The sequence below is a fragment of the Pelodiscus sinensis genome, chromosome 6 (assembly GCF_049634645.1).
Source record: "Pelodiscus sinensis isolate JC-2024 chromosome 6, ASM4963464v1, whole genome shotgun sequence".
Taxonomy (NCBI): Eukaryota; Metazoa; Chordata; order Testudines; family Trionychidae; genus Pelodiscus; species Pelodiscus sinensis.
The window spans coordinates 85,505,596-85,532,484 of NC_134716.1; the positions used below are offsets into that span (position 1 = coordinate 85,505,596).

At 44.8% G+C, this 26,889-nt stretch overlaps 1 protein-coding gene across 1 annotated transcript; it reads left to right on the top strand.

Moving 5' to 3' along the window:
- The first annotated feature begins 1,047 nt into the window (after positions 1–1,047).
- On the top strand, positions 1,048–26,504 carry CRHBP (corticotropin releasing hormone binding protein). Its single transcript, XM_006119128.4, has 7 exons — positions 1,048–1,184; positions 1,547–1,640; positions 2,142–2,299; positions 8,532–8,742; positions 13,569–13,717; positions 17,273–17,390; positions 25,746–26,504. Exons 1-7 carry the CDS (start codon positions 1,104–1,106, stop codon positions 25,901–25,903), a joined length of 969 nt encoding a protein of 322 aa, XP_006119190.2. The 5' UTR covers positions 1,048–1,103; the 3' UTR covers positions 25,904–26,504.
- Positions 26,505–26,889: the final 385 nt, after the last annotated feature.

The window sequence follows — 26,889 nt, forward strand, 5'->3', positions numbered from 1 at the left end:
CACTGAGTATAAGAGGAAACAGGGCAGATAAAAGTAAATTCTAAAATAGGAATGGTGTGACAATAAAGAAGTTCATTGACAGAATTCCAGAGTCCTTTAGTAAAGAACTCCCAACAATCTTTAAATAAATAAATCCCTTCAAATGAGCAAATCCTAAAGCGTGAGCTGCTGAGACAACCCTACTGTTTCCTGGGATTTGCTCTGTCCTCCTCTTGTCCCTGCATTTACCTCCATGTAGCCTTTGTGACCAGGGAGAAGTCATATGTAATCTGTTGCCCATGGAAGCTGCCGGAACCAAAATAGGCAGGAAGGTTCCTGGTTTGACCTTCCACCCTGCTACTCCGGTTGCTGTTGGGGGGGGGGGGTAAGGGGGACACTTTGTTCTACCCAATATGCTCCTGCTTTTACATCTCTGGGAGAGGAACCTTCATTTACCTACCTCCTCCACAAGGGTGTTGTGAGGGATAATTAAGTAATTCTCATACACTAGCGTTCATAATTAATGTTCAACACTATGTAAAGCATCTCAGTGTGTAGCAAATAATTGGTAAGAGCCTTTATAGGCACTGATAGCATTGCAGATGCCCATGCAGTCAGAGGGTCCAGGGAACAGAGTCTGTAGACATGTTCTGGTTCAGTGGGGGATGCTGCTGCCTTTCTATGGATGTGCTGTTGAAATTCCATGTGAGGGGAGAGGGATGTGGGCAGGCTCTTTGTTTCCAGCTTTGCCTTTGGATGGTTGGGGCTAATCCTAACTGTCAGTCCCCTGTTTAGCGGGTGCTGAGGTACAGAGTGCTTGGCCCTGGAGCTGTTTAACTATGCCAGACAGGTAAGGAGAAAAGACAGCTGCCAATGGGAAGAGCTAGACTGACTTGGAAATTTGTGGCTGTGATTTGGACCCTCGTCATACCCACGTACTTTGTCACTGAGCTAGGGTAACCCATGGTAACTGAATTCCTATCAGTACAGGGACCAAATGCCTCCCCTCCCCACTGCTCTATAAAAAGGGTCTGTCGAAGGAATCCCACAGGCTGCTGCTGCCTCTCAGCACAGACCAGTAAAGTTGGGGTGAGAGAGGGCGGGAGCGGAGCGGAAGGGCCAGCATGCCTTCTGCTCTCAGCCTTCAATGCCACTGCGTCCTGATCTTCTTGGCCGCCCTCAGGGGGGAAACCCGATACCTAGAGGTGAGCAATGCCACTCACACCTCGCCCAACTCCTCACACCTTCTCCAGCTTGCGGTTCCGGGCGTGCGGCATCCCGTCCTCTCCGCACCCGCTCCCACTCCCCTCCGCACGCCTCGGGAGCAGACCAGAGGGAGCATCGAGGGCGCAGTTCTCCCCCAGCCCCGAGCCAGCCTGGCGGAGCGAGAGACTCACCGCGCTCGGCGCGTCTGGCTGGCTCGCTCGCTCTCACCCCCGCGTGGGTCCCCCCTCGGCCCGGGCGCCGGAGACGGCGACAGGCGGGAGGGTCCGGGCGCGCTGTGCGGGAGAGCGCGGCTCCCCTCACCCTGGCCCAGGCTTGCTTGCCCAGGTGTCTCTCTCGCCAGGTGCGGGGTGCGGGGGAGGACGAGCCCTTCCTGCTCCTCAGCGCGGACCTGAAGCGGGAATTGGCAGAGAGGCGGCTCTACCAGCGGGCGCTCAGTGAGTTTACCGGCTTCTCGGCTAAGGCGGGGAGGGGAAGCTCAGAGCTGGGGGTGGCAGTGCTGGGGTGGCGGCGCGTGTCTTGGGCAGGGCGTGGGGGTGAGGGGTGAGGAGCGAGACCAGACCCGTGGGAGCTGGGCTGAAGCGACTCGGCGGGACGCCTGAGGAGGAGGGATCCTGGGTCCTGTAGCTAAGGGAAGGGGGGAAGAGCTGGACCCCTGGCGCGGAGGTGCAAGCGCCACGCACGTGTAGGATGCCAGCCGGCATCAGTGGGGACTGCTGGAGTGCAGACAAATGTGCGGTGGGAACGGCATGTCACACACACACACACACACACACACACACACACACACACACACACACACACACACACTTTTCCCAGTGCCCAGCAGCCTCCTCCCCACCCCGCTCAGTTCTCCCCCTGGGGCGCCGGGTTGTCGGCGGGAGCTGGCCCGGAGGCTGCAGCTGGGCGCGGGGCTGAGCCGCCGTCTGTCTCTCCAGGGTGCATTGACATGCTGAGCGTGGAGGGGCAGTTCACCTTCACCGCCGAGCAGCCCCAGCTGCACTGTGCCACTTTTTTCATCGCAGACCCCGAGGAGCTCATCTCAATAGACTATGACTTCGTCAATATTGACTGCCAAGGGGGAGATTTCCTGAAGGTAGGAGCCTGGCAACGCCGGGTGATACTTCAGCGCGCGTGTATTTTAGAGGAGTAAACAGCAACTGTCATTGGAACGTGTGCGCGCCTAAATCCCTTAGGCGTTCCTGAAACTCTCCCCCTGTAAGAGCTGCTCAGGAGGCAGGAGAAATTCCCCGTGATCCTGCTGCGCAAACGGTTCAGAACTTAACCGAGGGCTCCGGGGACTTGGAAATAATCCCCTGGGAATTTCTCCCTCCCTGCTTTCATGGGGTAGGTTTAAAAGAGAAGCCCAGTCAATGCAATGCTCTCCTAGCGTCATTACCTGTTGCCTTGTCGTTGCTTTTGTGATAGGATGAATCACATGAATGCTGTTGATAATATAGCTCTCAGAGGATTTCCACAGCACATTCAGCTTTAGTGTAGTGTTGAGGTACTTCGTGCTGTTTTTGTTTAAATGGGGCCAGTGGAGCTTTTCATGGTGTTCTTGTTAAACAAAATGAACTTCATGACTCTTATTCTAAAACTAAGAAAACATTACTGGAAAACTCTGATTTCACTGGCCTTACACCAGGGAGAAACTTTCATTAAGCTCTTAATTCAGTTAAGGAGACCAGGGGAGGCTTCCCAGTGCAGGTTTCATGACCTCATAATGTCTTCTAATCTTAACATAAGAAGGGGCTACACATGTGCAGATCCCATTTTTTCCAGTAGAAGTCTGGGGATGAGGAGAAGAAAAGAGGAGGAAGGTTTAGTATGAACTAAGAAAGCCCTAGAACTTTTGACTTCCCCATGGAAATACAGATCCATGTTGTATTTTCTTTTTAGTAGTCTCTCCCTCCCTCTCTCCTATTTGGGACCTTCAGTGAGTGATGGGGAGGGGAGAAGAGGTACTGGGGACCTCCTGTGGAGCCACAGTGTTTGGCACTGGATCTTTTCTGCAGGACTGGAAAAATGTAGACAGAACTTTACAAGGAGACTTTGTGGATTTTCCTTCCCTTGAGGGGGTAACTAGGTTCCAAGTTTCACAATTCTTACAAACAGCCTGACCTACTTTTATTCTAACACCTACATGTAGCCAGTACATAAAGACTTGTTGTTCTAGAAGATCTGGGGCCTAATCCTTAGGTAAGAAACCCTTTCCCTCTAAGCATAAGGATTCCTCACCTAAATGTCTGCAGGATCTGGCCCTTAGCATCTAAGAGTTCTACATGAAAACAGCATGTAATGGATTACTGAGTAACAGCAATGGGAATCAAGTGAATCACGCTCAGTAGGTAGCTGTTCAGTTAAGCTAATTACAGTGCTGGGACTTCATTTGTTCTTGCTCTGACAGCCAGTATTCTTACAACTTTTTCTGGAACATTGTAAGGGCAAATTTGATGCCATGTTTACTATAATATTCTTTCATGGGCAGCACAAGTCTCAGAGTGAGATGAAAAGGAAATGGTGTAGCCCAGGTGGTTCCAGGATGAGAGAGGGAAAAGTGCATGCGGTAATATTTTTATTGGACCAAATTCTGTTGGTGAAATATTTAAGCTTTGGAATTTCACAGCGCTCTTCCTCGGGCCTGGAGAAGGCTAACAGCATGCCTACGCTAAACACAAATTAGGACACTCTGGTTACCTTGCCCAGATCCAAAGAAGAGCTCTGTGACACTCCAAAACTTGTACCTTTGGTCCAATAAAAGATTACCTCATCTACTGTGTCTCCCTCATTAAAACAAAAGGCACAGAAGAAAAAGGTCTGACCTAGCACAAGCAGTAATACTAGTAGGAATTCTTCACTGACAGTTTATTGTGCTGATTTTTCAAGCTAACGTGGCAGGGCTCAGGAATGTCTTCTATCCAATTAAAAACAACTATTGAAGTAGTCCAAGTAGAAAAATGCAGAGGCGTCAAAGTAATAGAGGTTGAGCTGATGACATATGTTTGATGTTGATGCCTGATGAAGTTAGTCAAAAGCTTGGCTTAGTAATAATGGAATAGTAATAAAATAATGGAGGAATAATAAAAATGTGATAGTTTTAAACCATTGGATTCTCACTCCAGCTTTCCTTCATTAAATACAACCAACATTACCCCTGGGAAAAAGTATAATCTAAACATAAAATATACACATTTATCTTCTATGTATTGACTGAAACGTCAGTAGGTACTTACTGTCTTTTGCCCACATAGAATATAGAAACACTGATCCTTTGATTTCATTAGTGATTTTGGACTAAGCATCTGGTGTAAAAAAACAACACATTCTCTATTAGTTGAGGTGGTTTGGTATTGCTGTGTTAGGTTGAAAATGCAATATCTACTTGTAGCAATTGCCAGTAAGATAATAACTAAAATAAACATTATTTTTAGGTACATATGGTGTGACCAGCAGTGAGCAAGACATAGAAAATAATGAGACTAAGAGCAAGGCTGGTGTCAAATTGGGGTTGTTGCTAGTCATTGGCCAAGGAACGCTCATACAGTGAGCATATTACTTTTGTGATCCCATCCTGCCATTCTCTGGTTTCTCTCACCCAACTGTTCTGTGTTATCTGTTGAGATTGAAAATTCTGTGATGTCTGTGCATGGTTGACGCCTCTGTGGCTACCAGAATATAACTGTAAATAATATGAACACATGATATATGCCCCTGAAATCTACATAAGACCTTACAATCTAAGGACATCATTCTGAAAACATTTAGGGTGTGTCTAGACTACATGCCTCCTTCGACGGAGGCATGTAGATTAGCCAGATCGGAAGAGGGAAATGAAGCCGCGATTAAAATAATCGCGGCTTCATTTAAATTTAAATGGCTGCCCCGATCTGCCGATCAGCTGTTTGTCGGCAGATCGGGGGAGTCTGGACGCGATGCCCCGACAAAGAAGCCTTTCTTCATCGACACAGGTAAGCCTGGTTTCACGAGGCTTACCTGTGCCGATGAAGAAAGGCTTCTTTGTCGGGGCATCGCGTCCAGACTCCCCCGATCTGCCGACAAACAGCTGATCGGCAGATCGGGGCAGCCATTTAAATTTAAATGAAGCCGCGATTATTTTAATCGCGGCTTCATTTCCCTCTTCCGATCTGGCTAATCTACATGCCTCCGTCGAAGGAGGCATGTAGTCTAGACACACCCTTATTCATGGAAGCATTTACTGCTGCCAGGCTACTTGCAAGTAGACTTTGTGGAACAGGACTCTGTATAATCTTAAAATACTTGATCATTTTGGGTATGTCTACACAGCATGCTTATTTTGAAATAAGCTATTCCGGAATAGTTATGCCGAAATAGCTTATTTTGAAATAGCACATCTACACTTCAGGGAAACCTCAAAATTAGTTTGAGGCAGGCTTCCCTAATGTAGATGTGCTATCTTGATTTAGAGCCCTAGGAGGCAGTGGGGAGGAATAACTTAGAATGGCCCCGGTGAGGGGCTATTTCGAAATAGCAGCAGTGGAGCATCTACACATGCTTTATTTCTAAATAGCTCTTTTGGAATAGGCATTATTCCTTGTAGAATGAGGTTTACAGATTTTGGAATAAGCCATCCATTATTTCAAATAGTTTTGAAATAATGGAATGACTGTGTAGATGCTCGCAATGTTATTTCAAAATAATGTTAGTTATCTTGAAATAACGGTGCAGTGTAGACACACCCTTACTAACCTAGCATAAGAACACAAGAACAGCCATACTGGATCAGACCAAGGTCCATCTAACCTAGTATCCTGTCTGCCGACAGTGGTCAATACCAAATGCTCAAGAGGGAGGGAACAACAAGTAATCCTCATGTGATCCCTCTCCTGTCACCCATCTCCAGACAATCAGAAGCTAGGGACACCATTCTGACCCATCTTGGCTAATAGCCATTGATGGACCTAGCCTCCATTAATCTATCTATCTATCTCTTTTTTGAACCCTGTTAAATACCTAATCTTCACCAAATCCTCTGGCAAGAAGTTCCACAGCTTGACTGTGTGCTGAGTGAAGAAAAACTTCTTTTTGTTTGTTTTAAACCTGCTGCCTATTTATTTCATTTTATGACCCCTAATTCTTATATTGTGGGAATAAGTAAATTACTTTTCCTTATTCACTTTTTCCATACCAGTCATGATTTTATAGACCTCTGTCATAACCCCCCTTAGTCTCCTCTTTTCTAAGATGAAAAGTCCAAGTCATTTTAATCTCTCTTCATATGGGACCCGTTCCAATCTCTTCATCATTTTGTTGCCCTTCTCTGAACCTTTTTCAATGCAAATATATCTTTTTTAGATGAGGCAACCACATCTAAAAGATGTGGGCATACCATGGTTTTAGACAGAGGCAATAAGATATTCTCTGTCTTATTCTCTATCCCTTTTTAAATGATCCCTAACATTCTGTTTGCTTTTTTGTCTGCCGCTGCACACGGAGTGGATGTTTTCAGAGAACTATCCACAATGACTGCAAGATCTCTCTATTGAGTAGTTGTAGCTAAATTAGTCCCCATCGTGTTGTATGTATAGTTGGAATTTTTTTCCAATATGCATTACTTTACATTTATCAACATTAAATTTCATTTGCCATTTTGTTGCCCAATCACTTAGTTCGGTGAGATCTTTTTGAAGCTCTTCACAGTCTGCTTTGGTCTTAACTATCTTGAGCAGTTTAGTATATAGGGGTATGTCTACACTACCCCCCTAGTTTGAACTGGGGGGGGTAATGTAGTCATACGGAGTTGCAAATGAAGCCCGGGATTTGAATTTCCCAGGCTTCATTTGCATAAAGCCGGCCGGCGCCATTTTTAAATGCCGGCTAGTTCGGACTGTGTGCCGCGCGGCTACACGCGGCACAAACTAGCTAGTTCGGATTAGGCTTCCTGTCCGAACTGTACGTGGAATGAGGTGTACAGCTAGTTCGGATTAGGAAGCCTAATCCGAACTAGCTAGTTCGTGCCGCGTGTAGTCGCGCGGCACGCAGTCCGAACTAGCCGGCATTTAAAAATGGCGCCGGCCGGCTTTATGCAAATGAAGCCCAGGAAATTCAAATCCCGGGCTTCATTTGCAACTCCGTATGACTACATTACCCCCCCTAGTTCAAACTAGGGGGGTAGTGTAGACATACCCTAGCTGCTTTTCTGTGCCTTTAATGTGGGATCAATATCTACCCATGCAGGAAAGTTAGTTGAATTGCTGTTAAGGCTGCACAAGTGCATTTCCTCCCAGCACAAGAATCAAAAACAAAGTCAATCACCATGTAAAGTAGCATCAGAATCTCTGCTAAACTGCATTCACAGACCTTACTCCTGAAAGATTAGTACATTCTAGTGTATTCACAGACTCGTCACTTCCATGAACACTCTTTTGTTGCCCACACACAGCCACCCACAACACAGCACACACTCCGTTCCTCAGAATTTCACTCAAACTTGCCAGACTTTCTGGACTGAAACTCAGGCTGTCAAACCATTGCATGTACTTGGAAGGCTGTTTGGGGGTGAGAGGGAAAGACAGGTGAGATGGATTTAGCAAGGGTGAAGGTTTGGGAAGGGCCAGAGCTGTGGAACCAGACAGCTAGTTGTGGTAGAAGCAGAAGGGCTCAGGAAGCAGAGACACAGCATGCACAGAGGATGGGGAGCAGCAAAGCCAGGGACACAGTTTTAGAGAATGGATGTTATTGACCATGAAGATGCATTATTCTGTCAGCTGCAGTCATGCAAATACAATGTTATCTTTCAGCATCTTATAACACTGATCCCCCATGGGAGCTTATATTTTTGGGGGGAGCATAAAGCTACGGGAGAAATAGCAAATCCATAAACACTGCAATTGCAAAGGCAGAGGAGTTTGGGGGAAAAAATCTGCACAAGAACCGCTATAAAAATGTCAGGAATGACTGATTTTTAATTCCCTTAGTATTTACATACATGGAGGATCAGCTGGATTCTGCCAAGGCTTTGTAAAATGCAAGTTTATATTCCTTTTTGAAGTGGTGTTGTGGGATGCATCAGTGTGAAGTTTCATGTTTCAGGGTATGATACTCAAAACCATCTAGGGGAGTTAGGAGCTCATTAAACATAAATGGGTCTTGTGTTCCTAATTCCCTTATTTGCGTTTTAAAATATCACCATCAAACTCCACTTTCCAAGGAAAATACAACACAATCTTTAGCCGTGGAGTCTCTTTTAAATGTTTTACACTCTATACTCTACACATCTTGAGTCTGCTGGAAAACTAGACAGATAACAAACCAGAATTGTTCTTTGAATTATTGAACCCCTTTAGGTGTTTGATGGCTGGATACTCAAAGGTGAGAAATTTCCTAGTTCTTTGGACCATCCTCTCCCTACTTCAGAGAGATACATAGATTTTTGTGAAAGTGGCAACATCCAAAGGAGCATCAGGTCATCCCAGAATGTGGCAATGATCTTCTTTAGGATTCATGAACCTGGGAATGGATTTACATTCACAATAAAGAAAATTTCCAACCTCTTCCGTAAGTCTGATTTTCATATTGCCATGGGTTCCACTTGGATTGTTGGATGGGCTACATTTGCATAGGGAACCAAAAATAACCTATTAGTATGATGCAGTGCAGTTAAAAAGAAGCTGGTAACTTAAAACCACTCTCTAAAATAATGTTGAAGTCTTCAGTAAATCGATAGACTTAGAGGACCAGATTTCTAGCTGCTGTAAAATGACAATGCTCCAGTGACTTCAGTGGAGCTGTAACAATTTATACCAGCTAAGGACTTGGTTCATAAATTTCTCATATAGGCTCAACTTGTGTCTCAACTGTACTGCTTCTGATATAAGCTCAACTTGTGTCTCAAGTTACAAGAGAAAGTCAGTGAAATGTGATGGATTTTTTTAAGAATGCCTGCTATCTGTAAAATCCAAGGAATTTTTATTTCAAAGAAAATTTATCCCAATCTATAATACTGATATATCCCCCAAAAGTAAATGGTATTACTTTAAGTATCATAAACTTAGCAAATACTAGAGCTGGGTAAGCAGTGAGAAAAAATATTCAAATATGTTATTTGAAAGATATGGTGAATTTTGCCATATTATTCTATAACTGCATTTTCAAATGATTTGTCCAACTCTCTAAAATGTCCAAATGAAACAAATTTACTCAAAACACATCACAAAATTCAGCAAATTATTTGGCAAGTACTATTCAACATGTCCAGTTTCATTTGATAAATATACTAACTCAGAATGCCACTCCTACCAATTCTGAATATGCTCTACTTTATATTCTAGGCTCAAACAATCCCGACCCATAGGAGGAGTCTCAGAGCAAGAAATACTCTGCGAGGCTCTCCCCATGGAAAGGGTGGAGTTAATCTACTCCCTCCCCATATGAAAGTCTATGAAGGCAGACCCCAATCTTGATAATCTTTGGGAGATTACCTGGCTCTGCTCCTCTGCATTATACTTCCCTTGGAGTAGTGGTTCTCAATCTATTATCATTGTGGACCATGTGCATTACTATGCAAGGCTCTGAGGATGTCGCATGAGCTGCAGCTCTGTGCTGATTGGACCACAAGCATCCCACAGACTGAAGGTTGAACATCACTGATCTGAAGCCTGCTCCTGCTTATGGCTACTGTGGGGAAATGACAATTCAATGCCCAGGTCCCACCCATGCCTTTTTTCAGCCCATCCAGTCTCTGTCAGTTCTGTAGAATGTATGCTGAACCAGAGCATGTGTGCCCTGCATAATCAAGGAGGGTGGGAGGTGAGGTGCACATAGAGAGGCAATGCTTGAGCCATGCATTAGAATAAATATTCTTTAAAGAAAAAGATTCCTTGGAATAAAATAAAGGATCTGAAATAAAGCAAAAACAAGTGTGCCAAAACCAAGCAACCACTGCTTTCCTCTCCTGAGACACAAGTCTATTGGTAAGCTGCCATCAACACGGTCTGACTCTCTCAATTTAATTAAGATTTTAAAATAAAATCTATATTCATCTTCTCTGATTCCAATGGGACCCTTTTCAGTGTGAGTAAATGGGGGCAGTGCATGTCTGTCAGTGAATGTTTCAGTAGATTTATAATGTAAGATATTAGCTAGGGCAGTGGTTCCCAACCTTTTTTATACTGCAGACCATCAAACCCATTCACAAGCTTTTGGCAGACCAGTATCATTTTATTTGCATATTTGCATATTCATTATGAAAGTATGCTAATAACATGTTGCTGGTCCTTCTAGCCCCAAACTAACCCCTTGCTCCCCAGAACCTAACTCCCTTTGCCCCCCATCCCTACACCCTGTGCCCTTTGACCTTTTAGTCCTACAGCCCATATCAACACCCTCTTGCCCCATGACTCCACCACACCCTCACCCAACACCCTTTTGCCCTCTGACCACACCCCACACTTGCACTCTCTAGAGCCATGGTCACCAACCGGTAGATCGTGATCTACCGGTCGCTCTCAAAGGCTCTAAGAGTAGCTCTTGAGCCAGATGTGAACTGCGCGCATGCGCAGTACCTTTACATTAGATTTCCTCATTTGAGGAACAGCTACTCATCGAGCAACACCAGCGGTGAGTAGCTGCGAGGAATGGTGGGAGGTTGGGAAGGCTGAAAACCCCTAGCCAACTGGCTGTGGGTTCAGCCCGGAAGAGGCTGCCTCGCGCTCCAGCTGATCGGCGGCTTCCCTTGTGCACCAGCCCACGTGGACCAGCTGGCTGGGCAGCCACTTCTGTTCCCGCTCACAGGGTGTCCTGCACTCAGCCAGGGAAGCTTGCTCCGGCACAGCACCCAGGAAGGCTGCACCTAGCTCCAGCTGTGCTGGAGCAAGCTTCCCTGGCTGAGTGCAGGACACCCTGTGGGCGGGAACAGAAGTGGCTGCCTGGCCAGCTGGTCCACGTAGGCTGGTGCACAAGGGAAGCCGCCAATCAGCTGGAGCGCGGGGCAGCCTCCTCCGCGCTGAACTCTGTCCCCACTCTCCCGTCCCTACTCCCCGAACTCTGGCCCCACTCCCCTGACCCCAGCCACAGAACTCTGTCCCCACTCTCCCGTCCCCACTCCCCGAACTCTGTCCCCACTGGCGCTCTGTCCCCTGCTGCAGAACCCTGTCCTCTGCCCTCCCAGCACCCCGTTCCCTCTCCCCTTCCCCCAGCCGCAGAACTCTGTCCCCACAAAATGTATAATTATAAATGCTTCATTTTAGATTTAAATAGCATGAATAAAAAACAGACCATTTATTTCATAACTATAAACACCTGATTTTAATTGTATGTATCGCATAATTTAAAAATAAACTGTTTATCAGAGTGTGTTAGTAAGGGCTGGGGATAACAAGTGATGGACGGGAGGAGAATAGAGAGGGCGGGGCTTCAAGGAAGGGGCGGGGCGGTAGATCTTCGCCTGTTCTGAGATTTAAAAAGTGATCTTGGGTGTATAAAGGTTGGAGACCACTGCTCTAGAGTGAGGCTGCCCCCTCTAGGGAGCATGGCTGTTACTGCTGCGTGGGAGGGGAAGTGGCTGTTGGCAGCACGCATGCTCCTCCCCAAGTGCCTCTCGCACCCCTATGGGTAGAGGGAGGGAGTGAGCATGAAGCCCCAACCAGGTTGCCATCTCACTTGGGTGGGAAGGGGGAGAGGGAAGGTGGTACATCCTGCTCTGCCTCCTCCTGCTGCCACGTGAACCCCAGCACTGCTGCTGGGCAAAATCAGCCACCACGGCTGCCAGAGCTGAGCCGTTGCAAACAGCCGGCTTCAGCTCTGGCAGCCGCAGCGGCCCCGCAGCCAATAGTTCATGGACTAGCGGCTGGGGATTGCTGAATGTAATACAGCTGCTCCCCGAATAGTGAACGGTTGAGTTACGACCATTCGCACTTATGACCAAAGCTCCCATGGTGCAGTCATAAAGGTGGTCCCCAAGTTACAAACGCAACCCGCGCTTACGAACAGCGCGGTCGCGTGTAACTCAATGGGGTCTGAGTTACGAACAGTTTGAGTTATGGATCAAGTGTTGGTCCGTAACTTGTTTGTAACTCAGAGAGTGGCTGTATTTAACTTACTCAATAATGGCCAAAAAGCAAGGTCTTCATCCTGCACTGAAAATCCCGTGCTCCCATGCAGAGCCTCAGTGAAGTCAATTGTACCCTAAGAAGATATAAGAGTCAACCCAGGCAGAGTCAGTTGCAGGATCAGGTCTAAGGCTATTATCTACTCTGTAATCAGGAGAATTATTTGCAGCTTGTGTACATGTACTTCACTACTTTTAATCCAACTGGCTTGCTACAAATAGTAAAAACAACAAATTTTGGTCCTAGATATCCAACACTCCAGTCACCTGAAGAAGTGGGCTGTGCCCACGAAAGCTCATGATACCATCTACATGTTTTGTTAGTCTATAAAGTGCTACCAGACTATTTGTTGTTTTTTCAGCTTACCTGTACAGACTAACTTGGCTTCCCCCTGAAGCTTCTAAAAATAGTAGTGAGGATGTGGTGGCGCAGGTTTCAGTGTGCTCTAGCAAAGCAAGTATGTACCTGGCAGAGCAGGAGGGCTTGTATGTCCCACAAATAACCCTTGTCTCCACTATAAATTTACCTTGTAGAAAATCCACACCTCTGAATAACATAGTTATGCTGATCTAAGCCCTGGTGTGTACAACACTATGTCGACAGGAGAGCTTCTCTTATGCACCATAGCTATTACCTCTGGGGAAGATGGAGTACCTATGCAGATGGGAGAAGCATAAGTGTTTGTAGACAAGCATCAAACCATAAGCCAGTGCCATTGCACCCTCACTGCTATTTTAGCAGGCTACCTAAATTAAAGGCAGCATAGATAATGTATAAAACCTTCTATTTGTACACCCAGCTAGAGTGTAGACATAATCTAAAATACTCAGTTAAAAGGCGCTTCTTGAAACTGGCACTTCATATGCTGACAGTTGCTAGAGAACAATGCCATGTGCTAGCCAAAGGAAATGCTGTGTGTGTCTTTTTTCAGCATTCTATTTATAGTAAATAGTAATAAAACAAATTGTTCTTTGATAGCACCCATTATTTGAGAAAATAGGAGATAGTGAAGGGTGCAGACTAGCCTATTTTGGGAGTGTAATGACACAGCACGCAGGTCAGCTGCTGTGCATGGCTACACCAGCTGTGCATCGGCATAATACTGCTGAAGTCAGCAGAGGTTCTAGAGAGCGGATTCTGGCCCTGTTAGTCTGGCCTGTTAGCTGTGGTTACATCAAGAGTGTCCAGTACACAGTTGGGTGCATACATCATTGCCGTGTGAAAATTGTGACCACCATCCAAATAATTATGCTATATTTTTTTCCTGTGCTAAAGCTTGCAATGTCATCTCTCAGACCCCCACTGGAAGTTTTACCATGGTAATTCCACATCAGCACAGAAACTGCAGCTTTTCCATAATTTATCCAGTGGTGATAAAAATATCTGACCTGATACTGGGACATTTAAATAGCTTCCATTTAAAGGTGAGTTGTTTGTTTGTGTCATCGTAAGCTACAGTCATCAGTGGGAGTGCAGTATAGATAACATGTCATGAGCATATTTACTATTATTAATCTCGGCATCTCACAAGAAAACAAGGGCTTCTGCTCAGAAGAGCATGCAATCTACATTTGAAACAGGAAGTAGTGATGGTGCTAAACAGGTAAAAGGGTTACACATGTTATAGAATTATGGGTGTGTTTAGCATGACAGACTTTAAAAGCAGGAATTTATTTAAAAATGCACCCAGTCCCATGAAGTTCTGAGAACCCTCTGCCCCTTTTTATTTCAGTAGGCTCGGAGTGGAGGGCACTTATTATCTTGCAGACTCGGACATGGGGTGGTTTGAAATCTATGGAAATGGTATAAAACCTTGGGGAAACTCCACTGACTGAATTCCTCTGTGGATTATAGTAACCCGTTTGGACCACAACAGATCTTCCCAAGAAGACCCATTTATCATTTAAAACCATTATTATGGTGGGGAAAATCCCAGAGCAAGAAAGAGCCCCTCCAAATCCACAGAAAGGCAAATAGGTTCCTCCAAAGCTCAGCCATGGAGGATGACCACCTGCTAGTTCTGGAGAGTTCCAAGAACAGGACCCCCCCCCCCCCGAGGCAAAGACTGGGGGGAGAAGTGGGGCAGATTTTTTTGTCCCAGGAGGTATTTCTCCTGTTTTGGCTCCTTTGCAGAACTACCACCTGTCAGTTGTCACGTTTTGCAACCTCTTTATCACAGGAACTGCTTGCTGCTCCAGCATTTAGGAGAGGCACTTTGCTTCTCTGGAGCTCCCCACTGCCCCAGGAATAGGCTTTGAGGGTGATATCATAGACTCAGGGCATGTCTACAATGCAATTAGATACCTGTGGATGGCTCATGCCAACTGATTTAGGCTCTGGGGCTATGTAAATGTGGTGTAGACATTTGGGCTTGAGGGCAGCTTGAGCTCTGGGACCCCCTCACCTTGCAGGTTCTTAGAGCCTGGATTCCTGCCTCTGCCCAAGTGTCTACATGCCACAGCCCTTTAGCCTGAGCCCCATGAGCCTGAGTCAGCTGGCACAGGCTAGCCATGGGTGACTAACTGCAGTGTACACATACTCTTAGACATATGGTCTGTGTCTAGACTGGCCAGTTTTTCCAGAAAATCATCCACTTTTCCAGAAAAACTTGCCAGCTGTCTACACTGGCCGCTTGAATTTCCGCAAAAGCACTGACTTCCTACTGTAAGAAATCAGTGCTTCTTGCAGAAATACTATGCTGCTCCCGTTCAGGCAAAAGTCCCTTTTGCGCAAAGCTTTTACACAAAAGGGCCAGTGTAGACAGCTCAGATTTGTTTTCCACAAAAAAGCCCTGATCGTGAAAATGGCAATCGGGGCTTTTTTGAGGAAAACCGCGTCTAGATTGGCATGGATGCTTTTCCGCAAAAAGTGCTTTTGCGGAAAAGCGTCCATGCCAATCTAGACGCTCTGTTCCGAAAATGCTTTTAACAGAAAACTTTTCCATTAAAAGCATTTCCGAAAAATCATGCCAATCTAGACGCAGCCATGGAGTTGGGGTCTGACAGCCTGCTTGGATACTATGTGATGGCCATTAAGGGGATCCTTTGCCCACACGTTTTCAAAGTGTTCTACACCTGCAGAGCCAGGCAAGGGGCACGACTTCTAATCTGGCCATAAACAATGTATGGGAAAGAACAGCAAATAATCGAAGCTAAATTACTGAATTTCATGCAGCAGGCACCTCCACAGGCAATACCATCATTCAGGCTCAAGGGTTTGAGGTATACAGTTTTTAATCACTTCATAAATTCTGTGGCACACTCATCATACACTGATTACATCATTCCTGTTTTTGTTTATGGCACAGAGATTGTTTAATTTAAAAAAAAAAGAACATTTATGGAGCCGGGGGGATTCAGCAGATGAACTGTAAATCTTACATCTCTGAGGATGCAGCTCAAATCAATACTCACATGTTACCTTGCCTTACTGGCTCTCCTTGCATGGGTTTCCCTGGTTGTCTCTCAACAAGGAGAGGGAGTGTTCACCCAACCCTAGTTCTTACATTACTTCCAGGACAAACCCCATCATGGGTTGGAGCATCAGAATGTGAGTCCATGTAAGATAAAGCTGGCAATCAGCATTAAATCACAGAAGACAATTTTCAGTGTTCCAAGATAATGACGCTGCAGAAATAGACTCTTTCCAGCTCCCTCAGTCCATGGAAACCAAAATGTACAGAGGGGCTTCCCAGGATTGCAGGATTGCAGGGAAGAGATTATTGTGTTGGCTCCAAAATCCTCTCTCACCCTGCCCTAGTGGATTTTAGGTCAGGTAAATGGGGTGTCTGTTTTTTTCACAATCCTTCAGGGCTAGAGGGATCTCGTGGTCGCCTACGATTTTCATTTTAAGTTAGTGAACAACATAGCCTGGTTACATACAAGTTGTCATGCTGACAACTACCTAGAAATGTAATGCCATGGTGAAACAGTGTGGGGCATGCACACACATACATGTGCACACATACTCTCTCTCACACTCTGTCTACACTACAGGGTTTGTGCAAAAACTGGAAGAGCGTCCACACCTCAAGTGCATTTTTGTACAAGTAAATCGACAGAACAGAGGGCTTTTGCTGGTAAAGTTATTCCTCTCCCCATGAGGAATATCTCTTTTTTTTCACTACAGCTTTTGCACAAAAAGGCAGGTGTGGACGCTCTGGAGGGCTTTTGCGCAAGAAACCCCTATCAGAAAAAGCACAGCACCAGGCTACGAATGGCCATCAGAGCTTTCTTGCACAAGAGTGTCCATGCGGTGTGGATGCTCTCTTGCTCATAAGCACATCACTTTTGCAATGCTCTTTGAGGTCTGGATGCGTTTTTGCACAAGAAGTTTTTGGGCAAGAACTCTTCCACAAAAGGCTTCTTGCACAAAAACCCTGCACTGTAGACAATGCCTCACACACACAAACTTGAGATGAAACATTTTGTTTTGAACATTTCATTTGACCCCAAACCATTTTTTTACTTTTCAATTTGCCAAAAAAATAAAAAATAAAAATAATTTTTTTTTCAGGATCTACGTAAAACATTTTTAATTTTTGTATTTGTCATAATTTCCAGTGAATCAAAAAGTCAGTTATTTGCACAATTCTCTATGTGTAATTTATAGTTAGGATTACATTAGCAGCAAAATTTCAGTACCTGTGTTAGTTGAGTAAACTTTGCAAAAGTAATATATTTCAGCATCATGGCCATAACACTGTACAGCTTTTGATAGAATGATTTGATTTGCTCGAACCAACTTAATCCAAAAATTTAATGGGTACTCCTATTGGAAAAATCTACCTACATCTTACTAGTGTGGTCTCTTAAGGAAATTAAATTAGCTAATGTCAAATTCGAGCATTAAACAGACCAAAAGTGTCCTGATTTTTACAGGTCTGAGGGCCCACAACTTCCACTGACTTCAATGATATCTAGATGACTATGTACTTATCAATTATATTCTAAATGTATCTTCTGTCTATGTCTTCTTAGAAACCATCAACAGGCTGTGCAGGAATGGGAGATTTTGTGGAGCTGTTGGGTGGAACTGGATTAGACCCCTCCAAGATGTTCCCTCTAGCTGATCTGTGCCAATCTTTTCATGGTTCTGGTGAGATCTTCTGTTTAAATGTGTACATTAGGAAATAATTAATTAGCAGTAGAGTACAGCAGAAATCTGATTTCTGGCAAGCTTGGGTACTTTAGGGTATGTCTACACTACCCCGCTAGTGCGAACTAGCGGGGTAATGTATGCATACCGAACGTGCAAATGAAGCCCAGGATTTGAATTTCCCGGGCTTTATTTGCATAAGCCGGCCGGTGCCATTTTTAAATGCCGGCTTGTTCGAACCCTGTGCCGCGCGGCTACACGCGGCACGGGCTAGATAGTTCGGACTAGCAAGCTAGTCTGAACTATCTGTACGCCTCGTGGAACGGGGTTCGAACAAGCCGGCATTTAAAAATGGCACCGGCCGGCTTATGCAAATAAAGCCCGGGAAATTCAAATCCCGGGCTTCATTTGCACGTTCGGTATGCATACATTACCCCGCTAGTTCGCACTAGCGGGGTAGTGTAGACATACCCTTACATGTAGCAGAACCTGAGAATCAAAGCTGTTAAGACTGCAGGCAGTGTATTCAGGATTCCTGTGTCACAGCACTAAGGACAGACTAGAAACCACAGCAAGATTAAGCCTCAATTTATTTAAAAAAATATGCAGATTACAGATGTGTCCATAGTCAATAAGGACTACAATAGAATGTTCCTAGCAACACAGTAAGGTCAAAACAGGACAGGCAAGTTCTGAGAGGAGTGGGAGGAGTAGTTTGTACGTTACTCAAAGTCCCAAACAGTGCTATGCAATTAAGCAATTTTTTGGCCTGGTCACTGACCTGAAAAATCGAAAATATATATTTTTTCAAGGTAAGCTAAACATTTAAAATACTCTGGCAAACTAAATTTTTAAAAAAATATATTCATTTTATGTCAAAGAAAATATTTTATTGAACCCCAAATCAAATGTTTCACGTTTAAAGGTATTTTTAACCTATTTTATATAGTTGATGTAAAATACAAAACAAAAAGTCAATTTGAATGAATAATTAAAATGTTTCCTTCAAAATGTCAAAACAAAACATTTTGAATTTTTTCAGATTATTTTATTTTGTTCAGATCAAAACAATTTGGTGAATTTAGTATAAATTAGCTAAATGTTTCAGGGTATTTCTACACTACAGAGTTTTGTTGGAAAAACCGCCATTTTTCTGACAAAATCTGAGTTACATCCACACTGCAATCATGTTCTTCTGAAAGTAAATAGAAAGAACAGAGAGTTTTTTTGCATTGGTAATCCTCTTTCTATGAGGAAGAAACCTTTTTCTGAAAGAGCTCTTTCGGAAAAAGGCGTGTGTGGACGGGGAAGAGGGAGTCCTTTTGAAAGAAGAGGAAAGAGGAAAAAGGACAGGTGCCTTGGTGGTCACTGCGTCCATAGTAATCACAGCTTGTGTGCAAGATATCATCATTCAGTGTGGATGCTATCTTTCGAAAAATAGATAGCTTTTTCAATGCACTTTTATGTGTGGACACTCTCTTTTGGAATAAGTTTTTTCAGAAGATCTCTTCCAAAAAAAAAAAAAAAAAAGATTGTTCCTAAAGAAGCTGGCAGTCTAGACATAACCTCAGTTGACCCGAATCTATATTTTTTGACAAAAAAGTTTTGTCTCATGAATGTCACCCGGTTCTAGTTTCAAGAGCCTCCCTTTCCTTTGGAAAGGTAAGCAGGTGTTGCTTACATCATTTCCTCTAATGATGTGGGATGTTAGAGAATCCCTAAAACAGCATACCCATTCCAGCTGATGACTTATTATTCAAAATAAAAAGTTATTGCAATCTCCTTACAGTTGCTATAAAAGTAAGAGTACATATGTATGAATGATAACAATAAGCCTGTATATTTGTGTGGGAATGTGATTTGAGAGGTTGACAGAGGACACTTGATCATGATGAGTAAGGGTGTATGTGGCAGTGAGATTTTTTTTGCTTTGCATTGTAATTCAGCAGTGCGTGACATCTCCTCCTCCTACCCCGATTTGCCTTTCATAATCCAGCTTTGAGGCCACGACCTACCATTTGAGAGAAACTGCTGTACACCAAAGCAAATAGAATTAAAATCTCAGATAAAAAAAATGTTACTGAGCCTACGCTGAGTGCTCCTATTAGGTAATATTGTTTCCAAGGCAGCCATTGTATACAGTGTGAAACTGTGTTCCAATTAATGAGAGAAAAGGAAATCATACAATGCTTTATTGTCAGGATGAATCTGAAGAGTTGGGAGGTGAGTGGATTCAGGCTCCCTCCAAATATAAAAGGTCACTTTGAGTTCTTGAAATGGTCTAAAAAGGTTAATACCAAATTCCCCCTTGGGCAGTTTATCACAAAACAGGGCTCAGTCAACTCTGGCAAGGTTTGGAGCCCGATATCAGTCCTAGCACATATTTAGAAAATACAGGTGGCTGGACAGATTCAGCAGAATATCTGGAGAAGAAATGAACAAGACAAGAGCTCAGTACTGTAGGACTTCCATACTGTGACATTTCACTAACTTCAGTGGCATATCCCTGTGTTTACAGAGGACTTAACAGGGTGAAGACCAGGGGCTGAGAGAAAAAAGAGAAGGGATTGATTTGGGAAGGGGAGAGACGCAGAGGAAGAAAAAAGAGGGTGGAGATATAGTAGAACATGGGGAAAGGAAATGGATAAAAAATGGGAACAAGTGTAGAAAAGGTATGAGAATAGAAGAATTGAGGACAGGTGGGAGAATGGGAAAAGAGATGAACAACAGCATAGTCCCATAGAAGTGACTTGGCCATAATGGATTAGCTTCAGCATAATAGGCTGCTATGAAACTTTAGGAACAATTGTCACATCTTGGAGCTCAAGTTCACCTGAGAAAGGATGCTTCTGGGAATTGAAAAAGGGATAGCACCAAGGTACATATTTGAAAGCTGACATGTTGAGGAAGGCATACAGGATCTGTCTGCACTGCCTTTTGATATGAGAGAATCATGGATAGTGGATGAACATAGTGCTGTGAGAGGAAAGACCCCAGCCCAGCTGGAGGCTTACCCCTGCAAGGGGTGGGGCTTGGTTCCTGTGAAGGGTAGGATCTCGGGATCTCCCCATGGGAGCCTTCCTGGTCCCAGAGCATGGGGACAGCAGGTGGCACATGGCCCCAGCCTGGCTGGCCCCACAGGGAGGGTGCACTGCCCCAACTTCCCAAGGAGCCATGCAGATCCTAGGGGTGGGGTGTGGGCAGTGCCATGCTTCCCGGTTTGGGAATACATTGCCTTCCCCCATCTCTTATACCCACCACCCATGGAGGAAAGGATAGTAGTAAGGAGAGTGTCACGCTCATTCATTGGCAAGATTAAAATTCTGTCATAGGTATTTTTAGTAAAAGTCAGAAATAGGTTGCATGTCATAAACTAGTGGTCGGGATCTACCAGTAGATCTTGGAACCTCTGACAGGTGATCCTGACTGGTTTGCCCAGGAAACTATCAAGCGCTAGCATTTCAGTTGCCCCTCCACCCACTGTCATGCTGCTCCTGCCCTCTTCCCTGGAGCTGTCCCCTGAGAGCCTCCTACTTGTTGTGCAAGATGTGGGAGGGAAAAGGGGGGTGCTGATGTCAGAGTGTCCCGCCTCCCCCCACTTCTGTACCCTATCTCCACACAGAGAGAAAGGGATGAAGGGAGCTTGGCAATGCAAATCTCTGTCACCCTCACACCCTGTGTGTGTGTCTGTCATTCTCACAAACACACACTGTTCTTCCTCTCATCTCCCGACCCAACACATATGTGAGGGGTTGTTGTTACTTCTTTTATTGTTTGCAGAGTATGTTATTTTTGGTTTTTGACTGGTCTGTGCATTTCATTATTTTAATTTCTTTCTTATGCTTAAATTTAATTCTTTGAGTAGTGAGTTCTAAAATGCCCAACCTGTCGTGGCTGGAGTCGTTATCCCTATGGGATTTGATGCTCCTGAAAGTGGCTGGCATGTCCCTGCAGTCCCACAGAAAAGCAGACACCTATCCATAGGTGTGCGCAGCACATTTCATTAGGGTGTGCACCCAAATAATTTTTTTTAAATGTACTTTGACCCCCCATTAGCCACACCCCTGACCCCTGTTAACCACACCTCTGACCCCCCATTGGCCACACCCCAACTCCCATTGGCCACACCTCTGGAGGTAACACTCTCAGGGCAAGATGGACACATGACCAGATGTAAAAGGTGTCATGTGATCCCCCTCTAAGGACTTTTCCCACCATCCTCCTACCAATAGGGATTAGTTTGGGCCCCACCAAGCCCCCCTTATGCAACTATCCTGCAATTGCATTAACCCAATGTGTGTGACATTAACTCGGGGGCGGAGAGGCTGGGGGAAGTGTTCCCTCTAAGAGTTTCCTCCCAGGAGCAGAATGAATTTTGTGTTGTGCACCAGTACTAAGTTCATGTGGCTTGTTTGGATGTGCCACTGTGGTACCCAAGTTATTAATAAATATCTTATAAACCTCTACCTTTTCCCTCTGCTGCCATGTCTCCCCTTGCTCCATCAGCTCCCCTGGTGCCTGCTGTCCCCCAACCCCTCACCCTCCTCTGCTGTCCTGACTCCTGCCCTTCTCACTGCCCTCAGCCTTCCTGAGACTTGCCGCCCTCCACCAGCCCTTCTCTCCCCCCTGTGCCCACTCCTCCAGTAGCCCCACTCTGATTATGTGAGCTACCCCTCCTCATCCCTCTCCTAACACCTCCCTCTACACATCTGCCCTGCCTCTCTCCTCTGGTGCTGGTCCCTCCCCTGCAGGTGTCTGCCCTTCTGCTTCACCCCCCGGAATTCCCTGGCACCTGCACCTTCCCTTACTCCTGCACCATCCTGGTGCTTCTCCCTTCCCTCACTGCCCCTGCCCCCTTTGTCTTTTTTTTCCTGATGCCCACCCCCTCACCACCCTCTGTCCCTATTCCCCTCATGCCCCTGTGCCCTCACACATATCTTGCTCCATCCCTGCCTTCCTCATGCCCACCCCTTCTTTCAAGCCTTTTCCCAGCACCTTCCCCCTCTAACCCTCAATGCCCTTACCCTCTCCTTTCCCAGCATCACCCTGTCCACCCTTCCACTGACACCACCCATCCTGCCCTTTTCCTCATTGTCTCCACTTGGCCCCCTGGCATTTGTCTCTCCTCTACTCTGTCCCTTGGTGCCTTCCCCTTTCTTCTCCTGACCTGCCCCCCTCCCCTCAGCACACGCCCCTTCCTCTCCCACCCTTGCCCCCTTCTCTCCCCTCCCCTCCCTTACCTTACCTTCCGCTAAGCCGGATTCTGCCTTCCAGTTTGCGGGGCTGGAGTCAGAGCCAGCCCAAGCTACAGGCCAGCTGGGCCCTAGTCCAGGGCACCTCACTTTAAGGGGCGCCGCACAATGTTGCCAGGCCAGGGCCCTGGACACAGAAGGGGCACCGTGCGGTGCTGCCAGGCCGGGCAGGGCTGAGGCCAGGGCCAATGATGAGGACGGGGCCCCGGGCACAGAAGGGGCACCACGCAGTGCTGCCGGGATGGACGGGGATGGGGATGGGGACGAGGACGGGGCCCCGAGCGCAGAAGGGGTGCTGCCGGACTGGGCGGGGTCACCCCCGGGTGCAGAAGAGACACCACACGGTGCTGCCGGGTCGGGCGGAGTCCGGGGTGCAAAAGTGGCTCTGGCTGGCATCTGTGGTTGGGCCCCAGCTGCTTCCACCGCGCACACACTCTCTCTGCCCCAAAGTGCCCCGTAGATGGCCAGGGGAAAGTGAGGGGCTGCGGCTCCCCATCTCAAATCTCCCTCCTCCTCCAGCAGCCGCTAGCCAGCCCGAGACATTAGGGTGTGCCTGGGAACACCCGGAACACTCTGTGCACATGCCTATGCACCTGTCCTTGCCTGCAGACACCACTACTGCATTGATCAATAACGGGGAACTGTGGCCAGTAGAAGCTGTGGGCTCAGTGCCTGTAGATGAGGGGCAGCACATGATGTGCTGGAGCCATTGCTGTCCATGCCAGTGGCTTTCAGGAGTGGTGCAAAACCAGGGCAGAAGTAAGCCTGCCTTAACTCCACCACCCAGAAGCCATCTCAGTTAAACAGTTACGTGTCAGAGCCTGCTTCCTGAACCCCTGTCACAGCCCTGAACCTCCTCCTACACCCAACCTCCTGCTCCAGACATGAGTCCCCCTGCATGCAAACTCCTTTCCAGAGCCCAAGACCAGAGCCTGCATTCCAACCCTCTACTTCAGCCTGGGAAAAGTGAGTGAGGATGGGGGAGGAAGAAAGATGGAGTGAGCAAGGTGAGGCCTCAGAGAAGGGATGGAGCAGGGGCAGAGTCTCAAAGAAGGGGCGGGAAGAAAGTGGGGCAAGGGTATTTGGGTTTGAGGTAGATCTTACATTGCACTTAAATTGAAAAAGTTTTCTTGTGGTTAAAAAGACTGGAGACCACTGAAGTAAACAAAGATTCACAGAACCCAGCATCCTGTCCCTAACTTATACTAAAAAATACTGGGGGTGGGGGTGGCGGTGGGAAAGGGGGCCAAACCATGGACAATTACTCTTTGAATATGATTTTTCAGACAATTGTGTGCCCATTTTATAATAACTTAATCTAGACCACATTTCCCTAGTTTGCCTATGAGAATGTCATGTAGGACTGTGTTAAAACTTAAAATCAAGATATATCATGTCTACTGCTTCCTTCCTATCCACTTGGCCAGTAACTCTGTCAAAAAAAGGAAATTAGATTAGTTTGACATTATTTGTTCTTGGCAAATCCACGTTTGTTATTCCTTAACACTGTTGTTTTACAGATATTTACAAATTGATTAATATTTTGTTCTGGTGTTTTTCCAGATATCAGATTTAGGCTGATTGGTCCATAATTCCTCTTATTCAAGATAAATTTATCTGCCCTCAGCCTTTTACTTTGTTGTAATGAAGAGATAGGATTGAAGTAGACATGTTTCAATACTCCCCCATTAACTGTGTTACAATGCACATTGAACTCTCATCCTGAATTCTCCTACAGAGTGTTGTCTTAAGAAAACCTGGCTAATGTGATTGTTCCCCTTTTGGGCCCATCATACTAGAATTTAAACACACTTTTTACATTAGGAGGAATCTTCTTAGTGTTGCCACCTAAAAACTGCTATTCTTTCAATAGGAAAGATTTCATATATTGTTTATTGATGACACCTCCATGATTTGGAATGATTTCCTTTAAATATTATTATCAATGGCATTTAACATTCATATACATTTCAGAGTGTAAACATAGAACAGTGTTTCTAAAGTGGGCTGTGGTCCCACTTTGAGAATGCTGCTAACGGGCCACTCTACTTTGTTTATTTAATGACTTTGAAGCCATGGAGCCTTGTAGCTCCCCTTGGCTGTGGTTCACCATTTGCAGCCAAGGGGAGCTGTGAGAAGAAGTGTAGCCAGGGCTGCTGCTTCCTGCAGCTCTCCTTGGCTGCAAACAATGAACTGCAACCAATGGGGGCCATGAGGCTCCATGGCTGCCGAGCTGTTAAGTAAACAAACCCGAGCAGCCTGTTAGCAGCTTTCTCAAAGAGGGTCAGTGGCCCACTTAGGCTAGGTCTACACTGCAACACTATTTTGGGATACCAGAGTATCTTGAAATAGCTATCCCACATCTTTACAACAAGCCCATTATTTCAGGCTCACTATTCCGATGTCCCTGTAAACCTCATTCTACAAGGAGTAACGAACATTTCAGAATAGTGTTTTATTTCAAAATTTGGCACTGTGTAGACAGCGTAGCTCAAATTGCGTATCTTATTTCGAGTTACAGTACTGTGTAGACACACCCTTAGAGAAGCATGGACATAGACAAAAGACAGGTGGCCATAATGTATAGAAAAAAAACAATAAATGGTCTGGTAGCACTTTATAGACTAACAAAACATGTAGATGGTATCATGAGCTTTCGTGGGCACAGCCCACTTCTTCAGAATCTGACCTGATCTGAAAGTTCATGATACCATCTACATGTTTTTTTAGTCTATATAGTGCTACCAGACCATTTGTTGTTTTTATCGTAACAGACTGACTTGGCTACCCCCAGAAGCTCCTGATAATGTATAGAATTAATATTAATAAATAGAAAATTTAGTGAAAATGCCAAACCATTTAAAATGAATAATAAAAAAGGCAATAGAAAATTGCATTTTAAATTTTTTAAAATATTTAGTTTGTATTCAGTTGTGTCCTCGTTTTATAGTCAGCTGCGTGAAAAGTTCTTCATAGGGGGATAGTTACTATTTAAGAATGGATACTTTCTTTAAACTATATATTTAGGCATGTTATACTCTGAAAGTAATGTATTTGTATTTAGTAATTCCTAACATAATGTAAAACTCTTTTTATTGATTAGCTCAAATGAAGATTGGCTGTGACAATACTGTACTACGAATGGTGTCCAGTGGAAAGCATATTAATCGTGTGTCATTTGAGTATCATCAGCTTGACCAATACGAATTGGAAAATAGAAAGGAGAATAGCATTGAGGAGTTCTGCTTCCCTAGTATTTGAGAAGCCAATGCATTTTCACACTGCTAGCAAAAATATGGTCTTGGTTGATAAATAATGTACTTTTAACTCTAACTTACTGGTATTATCAAACTTCCTTCTGCATAAGCATCCTTATCTTTTTCATATTAATCAGTTGTTCCCATGAACAATCAAGAAAAAAAGACCTAATGTGTTAATCTTTCTATTTATCATAATACTTTTTTTGCAATATTTGGACTCCTGTATTGAATCCAAAATTAATAAAAAGAACAGAAAATCATGTTCCCATTATAATTATTATTTCAAAAGAGCATAGATGAAAATCCTCTATGTAAATAGTTTGAGCATGCATGAAAACTACAAATTAGTATCAAATTCAATTAGCAACTTAATCTTTTTATATCAGATGCACACACAAAAAGAAAAAATATGTGGAATGCACATCAGTTTTATAATAGAAAATCCATTATTAGTATGTGCAAATATTGCTCTTTTATTTATTTCTATAAATGTACTATTATTTATTTCTAATTACTTGTTTTTAATAAAAACATTTATAGCATGGAAACTTTTCCTTATACAAGTTCAAACATGAATAAATACATTCAAAATGTTGGCAAAATTTTATGTTGTATTTGTCTGAGAAACTGATTAACTCACTGTTTAACTTCATAAGTCTCGTGCAGTTTTGTTGGAAATGATAATCTTAGACATCTGTCACTATGAAATTGAAACATTAAAGTAACATTATGGCCATACATTTGGTTTTCACTATTGCTTATCCATCTGCAAACTCGTAGGTTACGTCTACACTGCAAGGTTTTTGCACAAAAACGACCACACCTCAAGTGTGTTTTTGTGAAAGTAAATCGACAGTAAAACAGCAGAACAGAGGGCTTTTTTCTGTGTAGGTATACCTCCTTCTACGAGGCATAACTCCTTTTTGCGCAAGAGTTCTGATCCCGTGAATGGCCATCAGAGCTTTCTTGCGCAAGAGCGACCATGCA

Coding starts and splice junctions, on each gene's coding strand:
- CRHBP (XM_006119128.4), top strand. CDS start 1,104: ATGCCTTCTGCTCTCAGCCTTCAATGCCACTGCGTCCTGATCTTCTTG. Junction 1,185..1,546: donor GGGAAACCCGATACCTAGAG/GTGAGCAATGCC, acceptor CTCTCTCGCCAG/GTGCGGGGTGCGGGGGAGGA. Junction 8,743..13,568: donor GAAAATTTCCAACCTCTTCC/GTAAGTCTGATT, acceptor CCTGTGCTAAAG/CTTGCAATGTCATCTCTCAG.